The following is a 12,414-nucleotide window of genomic DNA, read 5'->3' as shown; positions in this document are numbered from 1 at the left end:
ATCCACTAACACAGGGCCACAGCTGAATCCCTAGAGATGATGAAGACAGGCTGAGCAAAGCACTTATTCCTCTTTAAGATATGAGGGAGGATTTTCATGTCGTGAGTTTTCTGCCCTGTCACCTCATAGCCCTGCTTTCTTAGAGGGAGGAGGGGAACACGAGGGTTGGAACGACTTTATATCTACAGCTGGGAGGTCAGCTTTCCTCTGGGACAATGCGAGGATATGAGTGTTTGATGACAAGCTATGATAAGGGACTCGGTGAGGGCTGGGGTACAAGGGCAGTTGTCCTTTTTTCACTCCCCTTTTCTAAAGAGTGTTGCCACAGTCCTTACAGCCTTTCTATGCTGTTGACGATGTTTGGGTTATTAGGGCTCTTAGGCCCTACTCCATCTTCTGGTTTGCTCAGTAGGCTGTTATCATGCTTCATTATCAGGGTTAAAATAGCATTTTACTTCAAGGAGCATTATTGAATTAATATGGTTTTAATTTGGGAGGAACTGGAGCTTTGTGTAATGTCAGCAGTAACCAGATCCTCTAGTAGCTTTAAAGGAACAACACTGACCATCAATTTGAAAGAGGAAACAAACAGCCATCTCCCATTTGATGATGGGTCTAGCCGAAAAGTCAGGGGATCACCAAAGTCATTAGGATTCATCCTCCGGGCACCATGAATGTCAGTACTAAATGTCAATGCAGTCCAGCCAATAATTGCTGAGATATTTCAGCTTGCAGCTGTATTCCTATCCACAGAGACAAGTTGCCAGGGTTTTAACAAACTTAACTGTTACTGATTCAGTAAACTGGAGTCTGACTGACTCTGGAAACCGCCAGCTGTTACCGACCAAACAGGTTTTGGACCGGCTCAGGCTGTATAACTGTCAAGCACACTGACCTTTAGGGGATGAGACAGTGAGCAGTGACAGAAATAGTACAGGAAATACAGCAGTAGGTGAAGGAATACCATGTTTCATTTTTCTGGAGCTCATTTTCTCTGACAGTAAAAATGTCTTCTTGCTCTGTGGTAACAAAGCCTGTTCAGCTGTTCCTGAGCTGACTTGTCAGAGCTGGACTGCGTCATAACCAGTGTCCCAGTCACACTGTCATTTGTTGTTTCGACACAAATTGAAAATAAACTGGTGTGCTGACTCTTTATGGGCTTTTCAAAAACTCTTCTTGCTCCTATCGACCCTGGCTGAAGATTTACAAGCTGTTTACACTAGCTGGGTATGTGGCTTCTACAAATATAACCAAACTCCGAGTCTGTTTACTGAACACTTCTCACAAATTTTGAAGTTTTGTGTACTCGTGGCACGGCTGTATTTCATTCTTTTGTTTCTTCTTGTCTAATGAGTTTAGTTCATAAACCTGCTTCTTCCGAGAAGCACTAACGTCAGACGGCAGAGACGGAATGTTACCAAATGCAAAATGTGCCTTATTAACGGCAGCACAGCAGGGCAAGCAGCCAAATGAACAGGAGAGATTTGATTTAGTTTCAGTGATCAGGAGCTCTGAGCCCACAAATGCTGCAGGTCACTGAATTAAGACTTTGAATTAGTCACAACTTCATCATATTCTGATTTTCTAATCCTACTTTTTGTTTTATTTTAATCTCATTTTTGTTGTGACAAATGCACACTCTTCATCACAGTTTCATTTACTGCTGGGACTGAGGGCAGTTCACTGTATGTACCTGCCCTGCTTCCTGTGCAATCAGAGGAAATGAAGAGGACTCATCGGTGGTCAGCGAGGCCATGTGTTTCCTGAACTGCTTTCAATAATGAGCAAACGCACATCCTTCTTTAGGTATTTTATCTGCTCCCAGAGCCCTCATCAAGACCTTGGACTGTCCTCCAAACAATGGGCTCAGGAATCTCACTCTGCTATACAAGGAATCTGCCAGTAATTTAGATAGCTCACCCTCTTTGTCTAGAGTCGACACATGAGGCATGTCGCTCTTTGTAACAATGCAGTGGTAATTGCTGTTCGAGAGACTCTGGGCCAAACAGCAAACATGAATTAGGGATGGGGAACTTTTAACATTGTTTAAGAAGATCTGGGGGTTAAACCTCTGACTCGTGTGTTTACTCTCTCTGAGATCTGAACCCAGTCATCTTTGTAGAAGGTCAAACATTCACATGTTGTCATGAAAAAGAACAGAAAGGCCCTCACTCTTCTGGATGCCAGCTCCCGTAATGAGGGGATTTTTGGGATCAAATGTATCAGCACTACAATCTTGTGGGTCAACACACACCCACGCCATTCCAGCGCTTCACAGACATAGCGAAACTAGTAAATAATGACTTCCTGTGAAAATGCACTGCAACTGCTGCCACTTCCTTTCATTTTTCATCTCATCTTTCATGCAGACCTGTAAAAATCCCAGTGGACAATGTCAAAGCCTGAGCAGGGTTTTCAGTCATAATTGAGCTGAGACCAAACAGCAAAGTAGAAGAAGGAACATGAGGCACGGGTGGAGAAGGTTAAAGCCGAGTCCTCTGTGAAGAATGGTTATTTTTGTGTCCTGTTTTACTGTAATGTTAAGCAAAGTGAGAACCTCTATGTGGTTAACCAGCCTTACCCATCTGCTGCTGCTGCTGCTGCTGCTGCTGCTTTCCGGCACGGCCAAGCGCTCCAGTACATCCATACGAGGGGTCTCGGGGAGAACAGAGTCCGTGGTGGGCTTCTGCTTTGCGGAGGTCGCAGGTACCAATTTGGCCTTTATATTCATGTAAAAAAAGCAAACCACAAATGATTGTGGTGGATGCCAAGATATTTACTGTAAAGCAAACAAATGTGAGGCTGGTGGCAGCCATAGTAGCCACACACTGGAATACTTGCATTAAAAGAAGAAATGATATACAGCACTTTGCTGCCAGCTAGTTTCATGCCTTCTGCATACTACATATTGTAAACAGCACATTAAGATATCCAGTAATCATCCACATACTATGTATAGTCAACAAGTACATTTCCCTCTGTGATGCACTTGTACAAATGTGGACAACCTTTCAAAACAGCTCAGTGACAAATGAAAACAGTGAAGTCATGGGAAAAAAACACCCCCACCCACCTCTGACTGGAGCAGCATGACGCTGTTTACATCTCCATTCCTTCAGGAGACAGGCACGTAGGGCCAGGAAAGGCTCCCTCGTAACCTTGACGCTGGAATTCATCCATGCCATGAACACTGGAGGTTCTGGCTCTGAAAATGACGAGACAGGAAAAAGAGATGTCTGCATTTTTACAGTATTTGTGATTGTTAAGGAAGTGAGTGCTTCTTTGTCTATTGGAAATAAGTATTTATTTACAGTATCTGGACCACCATTATCTTCTGCTAAAGGTGCACCTTTGACATTGTAATTCCTCCATTGTGTATTTTTGAACACGTGGACCCCAGAAACACTAACAACCGCTGTAGCAGTGAATATCACCCAAAACACATTCAGTTGAAATAAACCTATAATCAAGTGGCTTTAAGAACATTCAGTTGTATAGAACAGCTCAAACAAATTTTCATGAACTTAAAAGTAGAACTTCTGGCCAATTCTTTGATTCCGAGAGACTGCTGATAAGTTTTAGCAGGCTACACAAAAGGAGCTAGTCAGTTAGCAGTTTTTGTGCAGAATATTAATTACACTGATTGAAGAAATGAAGACAGAAGGATGCAGGATAATATTTTAGTCCATTATGCTTTGCTATGTGTTACCTTTGGTTGCATTCTCTCAGTTGTTTTTAACTGCAAGGTTAGCCATCTTAGTTTATCTTAGCTCATTGCTTTATTACCCATTTCTAAACTGGCTGAAAACAATCTGATTTGTATATTCTTTGAGAGCTGAAGTGAGGTATTGTCGACCAGTCTGTGTTACTTAATCTGAAACATAATACTTCTTTCAGACATTGTAAGTAGATGTATTACCTGTAAAACAATACCAGTGACAGAATTAGCTTTGTAGACAGAGCAGCTAAGTTGAGAACATGGTGCACATTTAGTAGCCTACTCTCACCTGCAGGAAATGGGTTTTCATGGGAAAAAGCTTGAACACGATAAGCATTGAGGAAATAAAACACTATGATTTGATAACGCAAAGTGTTTAGTGAGTATTTCCCACTTTTTAAAAAGTTTTGACAGTTTAAAATTCATATTGGTTTGTCTGAGCTCATGTTCACACAGTGAGCACCAAAACAAAGGCATCAATTTTCTTTACCCCCATTGTTAATACCTTATATGACATGGTTCCGTATTTACAGTAGGAAACTGTTTTGTAAAAAAAAAAAGATAAAAGTCTGCCACTTCAACGGCAGTACCTCAGAATGCTAGCAGCTTTACCAGTGTTGTGTTCATGTTCCGGGTGCCCTGAGCGCTGCAGGCATGAAGAAATTCACACATTTTTATCAGAGTAAGTGAGAACACAAGTGCAGGCCTTAGTGTGAAGTTCTGTGGTGTGCAAACTAAACAGCTGCTCCACCCAGAAACACTCAGAAGGGCTCTGTCAGTTCTGGTGATTACTGTGGCCTCTGAAACGTGCAAAAAGCACTGATACCCATCAGCTCTTACATAAAGCACATTTCATAAGCTGCATCTCCAACAATCAATGGGGAACCTTTAAATGGTACTGGGAAGAAAAAGGAACGCAACTACAACTTCACTTTCAATTCAAGCCATGCTCTTAGCTTTAAAACCAGAATTCATGAAATAAAACATCTGGTCTGTATGCATGTATCACTGCATTTCTTGATCATCACTAAGAACTTGGCCAACCTGTGACTTTACATCTGGGATACTGCTGACTCGCGGCTTTCTACTTTTTCCTCTACATCCCATCATGTGGTGACCAGAAAGTCAAAGCATTGTGGGCTCTGTAAGGACATCGCTACAGTAAGAAGAGCTGTGTGTGGGTCTCAGTGTAAATATTTCACCCCTTACTCTTCCTTTTTAGTTTACTGGCACATAGACAAAGCTGGAGGTCTGCAAACACAAACCCTCCCTTTGTTTTCTGCCAGTGGCCTGGTTCACATTGCTCTCAGCCTTTTCACTTCACCGGTGTGTCTACGATCAGACGTTTCACTCCAGTATCTCTCTCTGTGCTCACTAGCAGTGACACCGTATTTAGTCTGGTTTTGTGGTGTGTGACTAATGTGCATGTATGCAAGTGCGTAGGTGGACGTTTGTGTGTGTTTGAGGGGTGCTTTGGTCTTGTTTCCCTCGCTTTAGCCCTTTGTATGCTGCTGGACTAACGTGGGATTATAGCAGCATTTGGCTGCCAAGTCATCATACTGAACAATGTGTTGTGTCTGTGGAAGGTGTGAAAAAATGGTTTCTGTATTTCTGAAGAGGTGAAGTTTCACAAAATGATTTCAAATATGTGAAAGTAATGAAATATGTGATGCAAAAAAGAGACACCATTTTCTGAAAACCTTTGGGAAACCTGTGGTGCATGAATGTCTTCCATGTTCGATTCTATTTACAGAAATGTGTAAAAGTACAAATACCAAAATTGGGCCACCCTCAAACTCCCTGCCAGGTTCCTGAGGAAATACCCAAGTCACAACTTGCAAACCTCTCACAGGTTTGAGATCAGGTTCATTGCTCCTCGTAGGATCACAGGGCTTTATGGCTTTCTGTAGCAGAGACCTGTAAAGGTTCTGGCACCACTTATCCATGTCACTTATCCAGCAGCGCCTCTAAATGACTCTGCAAACCTCAGATTAGACACTACCTATCTACACTAACTCGCAAAGGAAAAACAAAAGGTAATTTTGTGTAATTTCATCTCACAACAGGATGCTGGCTGTAATATATGCAGAGACCACCAGTGGTTCATAGTCTCCTTGTTTGTGCTTTATTAGATAATATTTGCTGACAAAGACATTTTCCAGACAAGCCGGCAGGTCTATACGCTTTGAGCTGGATACTCAAAAAGATGCTGACGTCTATAAGGTACCGTCTATCTTAGCGAAGCGTGGTAGCATGCTAGCATTTGCTAATTAGCACAAATCCCAAAGTACAGCTGAGGCTGAAGGGTAAAGTTGGACAAATCAGGGCCATCAGAATTCATCATGAGTCTGGATGTCAAATTCATCTGAGAGATGTTGAGATATGTCACTGTATATTATCACTTGCTACAAGTACAAGCTTGTCTTTTCATTGCATGCTTCTATAAATATGTCAAGACATCCACAGGAGCAGCAGTGAAGCGTTCCTATAAACACTCCCTTACCTACAGGCAGTGACCCCTTTGACAATCCACAGTGCACAGCATTAATTACCAGGCTGCTCATTTCCTACCACAGATACAGAGTAATGTGACAGGGATATATCATCTGAGCAGCGAGCAAAGTAAGTGAATCAAATATTTATAGAGCTGGACATCACTGGGGAACAAGAATCTGTGTGGGACACTGCCTTGGGAGAATCATGACCAATGACCTGCACATTTTGGAAAGATTTCCTATCATGTCTCAGTTTGCACTGTCTCAACTGAGGGGGATAATTTTCTCAAGTAGAAACTACATGTGCCGTCCAGACGCCTCCTGCTCTCAAGCAGAACAACACTCACATGGGAGCAGGATAATCTCACTAAAACCACTGGTATCCAAACAGAACCAAAACCCACCTCCCCATTCGTCCCGCTCTGCTCAGTCATCTCCCTCATAAGCCCTCCAAATAAACCTTGTATTTAAACAAAACCCAGGCCCATCTCCTCTTTAAACCTCATTCACGCTGAACACCACAATGATCTGTTTATAATAATTAAGGCAGCATCTGCCTAAATCTGGTGAGAGAATCATGGACAAACATGTGACTCATAGCGAGGACAGTGGGAAAGGGATTGGGGGATAATTGGCTTAAATTGGTACAAGACGAGGACACTGGAGCCATTTCCAGAGATCAGACTAAAGAACAGTGACTCTCAAAGACTAATCATGATCATATTAACAGCAACCATGTGTTCAAATAGATGATCCTCTCCAACAATGACACAGCTCTCACTCATCATAAACAGAGTGGTATGAGATTACTCAGACAGTTGTCCATTTCCAAGGAACATCAACAAAACCTGTAACACAGTATGATTGCTTGGAAGCTCTGACACTTTTCTGTGAAAGTGTCCAGATGTCTGATCCAGAGGTTTGGCTCTGAGGGAAGAGAGAACTGAACCCATTCACACGCAAGCAGTGTTACACGTGGCCCCTGATCTTGGCAGATTTCTCAGTAAAAAGTTTAAAAAGTAAAGATATTGTATCATTTTGTCCTGCATGTTTGCATTTAATAATAAGGTATTAAAGGCTCATCTGGCTCATACAAAACAATACAATGATAAAACACCATAAAACAAGTTTTGCTAGAAGTTAATGAATCTGTGATATCTGAAAACTCCAGCAGGTGGTTTAAAAGCACAGGGCTCCAACATTAACACAGTGATTGTTTAGCCAACATTCATCCTAAAACTAACCTACTCCCTCTGATAAAGATGTCTGACTGACACTAATGTTAATTTCCAATTCAATTCCATTTTATTTGTATAGCTCCAAATTACAAGTCATCTCAGGGCATTTTACATAATAAGATCCAGACCTTAAGAAAGTCACTTTCGGCTTTTCCAGTTTAGGGGTCGCCACAGCGAATCATCACACTGGTGCTATTCTACGAATGTTCACTGTCAGCTAATACCACGAAAGGAACAAGATAGAGATCATGTCAAATTGTTGACACGTCATGTTGAATTCTGGTTGAATGCGCCATTTTGGAAGATAACGCTCATTATCCATCATAGAGATATACACTACATACATCTATATGCTAATTAAATTAAATAAATACCTTCCCATACAGCTATATACAGTAACCGATGCTTCAGCCACGTCCAAACGTCCACTTTACTGTTTAGTTTGAGCACAGACAGGACAGAAACTGATTCATCTGCAGGGTTTATGTTATCTGCTGACCGCTGCTAGCTAGCGTTAGCTAGTATTAGCTCCCGAACCGAGAGCTGAGATCAGGGTTCAGTCATTTTTCAGTCTGTCGCTCCCGCTGACGGGATCTCTAGGCCCGCCACCAGTTAGCTAGAGTCAGCTAAGGTTGTCTATTCTGAATTACCACAGTCGGTAAAGCGAGATCTAAACGATTTAAGCAACTTTTTATCCAAACAAAACAAGAATGTATGTGGGTAAATATAGTGCGTATATCCCAAAATGGCGACCTCTTCCCAACACTCAAGGTGATGTGGCATAGCTTCACTTTCTGTATTAGTTCATTTCTCAGTGCTTCCTAATTTCTGTAGCTTGTCTGACTTATCAGTGAAGTGCGTGTGTTCACACTCTTAAAAAAAGACTGCAAATACAGAAATCCTCTAACTTCCTGAAACACTTGGCAAACATTAGTCGAGTCCGCATTTGGCATCTAGTGAATATTTGTGGCAGCAGGACTGTGCGTGTTGGCTTCAGAATAAACCCCTGCGTGCGCGCGCGCGCGTTCATGGCGATAAAGAAACGGCGGTGTGGCTGTTTTTAGCAGGTTCTGAACGCGCTCTGCCACACAGCAGAGATATCAGGCTCTGCATACATTTTGGTTTAAGATCATATTTGTGAAGTTTGGAGTAATGGTTATGAATATCGTCATATCTGACTTCACACAGTCAGCATCTGAGTCATATAAACCATGAGCACAATGGGTATTTTCCTTTATATACAAATTAGTAGGCGCTGTTTGTGTGTGCTCAAAGATGTGTGGGTGTGAGATTTGAGTTGGATGTTGTCGAGCCAGTAAAAACAAAATGTTGAGCAATTCAGTTCCTGTAGTGTAGGGATTATTATCACCATGATTGCCAGAGACAGATGACCTGTTCTGCTGGTTCTATGCACCAGGTTATTGGATTACATCAATGCTTTCACACACATTTCTTTCTCCAGCCACAGGAAACGACATAGGAAGGGCAGGGCCAGAGCAACAAACACTGCTAAAAATGATCCCTATCCAAAACCCTGCAACCAGAGAGAACCACAGCCCGGTAATTTTAAAAAGTCAGCCTCTATCTGTTCCTTCTTCCAGTGATTAACCTGATGAAACACACAGTTTGATGCAGTGCTTGAAACAGTGCTTTCTTCTCTTTTTCTGACAAACACACATGAAACCAAGGAGGGGACAACAATACTTTTTGTTCCAGTTAAGCACAAGACCAACGAACATATCTGGTCTGGCTTCTGTGAAGGTGTGGGTGAGCCAGGCAGCCTGCTGGTTTCCCCTGCCTGGGCCCACACCGCACTCACACAGCACGCTCGTAATGAAGGGTTTGTGCTCAGCCGTTTTTGGAACCACTACGGAACAATGTACAGATTACATTTACTTCAAGAAACGTGCCTCAAATATAAGCGGACTTTCTGGTGTCGACGTGACTTGATACTAGTACGGAATTTAACTTGTTACATTGCAGAACGTCTTTGTGAGTCTTAAGTTCAGAAACAAAATAACAATCAATAGGACTGTCATGTCACGACAAAACATCTGTCTGCACTGTGACAGCAGCTGTGTAAAGAGGATCATACTAATCCCACCATAAATAACAATTGCAATAGCTGTCAAATGAGTCAATCAGTGCCAAGTAAACAGACATAACACGATGCAATATCCAAGAATAATGTTGCTGCAGCGTGCCTATTTACAGCTGTGCCTTTCACCTCATCAGCCTCCTTGGGGTTCACCTCACTTTTCATTTTAACATCATCTTGACAAAAAGCCAGTCTCTTGAGTCTGGCCTGGGATATTAACAGCCTTATCTTCATTGGTAGTGACATACTAGTGTGTGCAAAAAGTGTGTGTAGCTGGTTGGAGTGTATGCTTTTCATTATACACAGTGAGTATAAGAGGGCATTTTTATCTACCATGCTAACTACCCTAAAACCGTTTATCTATCAAATACTATGGCACTGACAGACTCCATTAATAATCCTTCTGGCTGGCTAATATCTGTGATGATTCCTGCATACACATTATATTGTATTACTGATCTGCCCCAACCTGTTTGCCACCGCCCACACTTTCACTCGCTAACACCCTGTTGCTCATCACAGTGCCCTGAGAAATGTAAAAAGAAAAAACAAACAAAAAAGTGAATGTGGTTTTGGTGTTCAACACAACTCCTTAAGGAGAAACACTGTCTGTCCTCACGGTGGCGTCAGAAAGTCTGCAGACTGCTTCACTTTGTATTGTAGGTTGGATTTTAAATGGATAAACCCAACATGTTTGTTCTTCAGTCTACACTCTATAACCAATACTAATAAAGTGAAAACATGTTTGTAGAATTGTTTGTACAAATTTACTAAAAAATAAAAGAAGCCACCGACTCTGCCAGTGCTCAGAACCTTAATCCAACATCAATAGAAGGCCGCAGCTCCAGGCTTCTCGGCTGAGCCTCTGCCAGCTGTGCACACCTGGATTTGGCCAGTCGATCCCGTCCTTCCTGCAGATCCTCTCAGGCTTTGTCAGACTGGATGGGAAGTGTGTGTGAACTCTTCAGGTCTCTCCTCCGATGTTTTCTAGGGGTTAGGTCTGGACTTGGGCTGGGCCCCTCAGAGACTGGCCCTGAAGCCGCTGCAGTGTCTGGGCTGCTTCAAGTCACTGCTGAAAGGTGAACCACTGCCCCAGTCAAGTTCTGGACACATGTCAAAGAGAATTAAAGCAAACAGGATGTACCTGACCACAGCAAAGGCTCTCAGGACTTTTGGAAGCCGCCCCCCGCCCCTTGCCTGACTGTAGAGATGGTGTTAGCTGGAGTTCAGGTTCTGTGTCCATAGACCAGAAAGTCTTTGTCCTCCTGCTCTCACATCCTTCAGATGCAATGAGACAAAGTCCAGCAGCTTCATCAGCCTTTCACTCACAGTGGCTCCTGTGCAGCCTCTTGACCATAAAAGCCCGACTGATGGAGAAGCCGCTGAGACGCTTGTCCTCCAGCAGCCGTGTCTCCATCTCTGCAGAGGACGTCTGAAGCTCTGTCAGAGGGACCACTCTCTTGGTCTCTTCCCTGACTGGGGCCCTTCCTGTTCCTCAGTCTGGTCAGAGGCCGACTCTAGAAGAGTCCTGCTGGTTCCAGATTTTTCCATGTCCCAGTAACTGAGGCCACTGTGCTCCTGGGGACACTCAGCGCTTTGGACATGGTTTGATCCCCTGGTCCTGATCCAGGCCTCACCACAGTCTGACCACAGAGAGCTTCTGGACTTCATGTCCTGGATTTAGTCCTGACCTGCAGGGTGAACTGTGGGACCTTGTACACACAGGTGTGTACAAGGTCCAGTCAGACCAGTTTGCCACAGGTGGACTCCAGTCAAGGTCCACACTCATGTCAGACAGGATGCAGCTGAGCTCAGTCTGGAGACTTTTCAGTTTTTGCAACATGCTTTCACTTTGTCATTGTGGGTCACTGACTGATGAGCATAAACAGCAGTTTTATAAATGTTAAGTCAAATCTAGCAAACAGTGAAGTTTGCAGAAAGTGAAGGGGTCTGAATACTTTCTGAACCCAGTGTGTATCAGGAGGTCCCTGAAACCCAGACAAAGGCCAAAGATCAGTTCCCAAAAGTGATATTGGATTTTCCTGAACATTGTCATCACACAAAAGAATCTGTTAACGGCTTTCTTCCTCCTGTGCAGTCAGCCCACACTCTCTCTCTGTGGAAAAGAAAGGAGCTCTTCCAAGAATCTGACCCCCGACAGAGTGCTGTGGGTTGTTGGCGTGTCGGTAACTGAATAGGTCTGAATGAATCTCTGAGACTGGTTACTAATTCTCATGACTCACCGCGACCATGCAGCATGTCATGCTTGCAGCCCCCACCCGCTTTCCCCCTTTCCCCAATGTGGGAACGCTCTTTGGCTCTTTCTTCCATTCTGTCCTCCACGAACTCTTCCCAAACCGCCACTATATGAACAAAACAAGCCTTCATAAACCTACTGAGTTCCTTCTCACCCCTCTAACAGCTAATGTGGAAAAAGTATGTATTCAAACATGAGTGACCTCTGCACAAGAGTCAGTGAAAGTGGAGGCTAATGTCACAGTGAAAGCCTCTCAAAATGTCAACAACTTAGGAATAAGAAAAAGTTTTCAGATCTGCCATCATACATTTCTGACTTCACCCTGTTTGGTGTTGAAACCTACAGAGATCACACGTCCCTTAGATGCTGGATAAATGATGTAAATCACCAAACCGGAGTCTGAAAGCTTCTGTTGTCACTGAGAAGATTAGGGAAGAATGCCTCTTTATCGAAGTTTGTGGCTTTTGGGGTCTTATCACAGAACTTGGGACAGGGAGAGGGTGAAGGGTGAAAGGTTAAGTGTTAAAATGTAGGAATGTGGAGACCAAGAGAAGAAAACATCAGAAAAATGGATCCCAACATGAAGTGAAACAAAGCTTCCTTGGTTT

At 43.2% G+C, this 12,414-nt stretch overlaps 1 protein-coding gene across 2 annotated transcripts in view; it reads right to left on the bottom strand.

The window, feature by feature from the left end:
* Positions 1 to 12,414, bottom strand: part of spc24 (SPC24 component of NDC80 kinetochore complex) — a 60,498-nt gene that overhangs the window by 32,830 nt on the left and 15,254 nt on the right. Inside the window, exon 7 of one of the 2 annotated variants that reach the window (XR_002276833.1) lies at positions 3,074 to 3,205. Coding sequence is in view for 1 of the 2 variants with exons in the window: in XM_020623142.1 (XP_020478798.1) it covers position 3,205 (1 nt within the window). In the remaining variant the exon portion in view is untranslated. Of the gene's footprint in view, positions 1 to 3,072; positions 3,206 to 12,414 lie in introns of those variants that run through there. The other variant, XM_020623142.1, reaches the window with a different exon arrangement.

Source organism: Monopterus albus, unplaced genomic scaffold (assembly GCF_001952655.1).
Source record: "Monopterus albus unplaced genomic scaffold, M_albus_1.0 scaffold292.1, whole genome shotgun sequence".
NCBI classification, from domain to species: Eukaryota; Metazoa; Chordata; class Actinopteri; order Synbranchiformes; family Synbranchidae; genus Monopterus; species Monopterus albus.
Note: the sequence above shows the minus strand (reverse complement) of the source record. Positions and strands in the feature narration are given on the sequence as shown.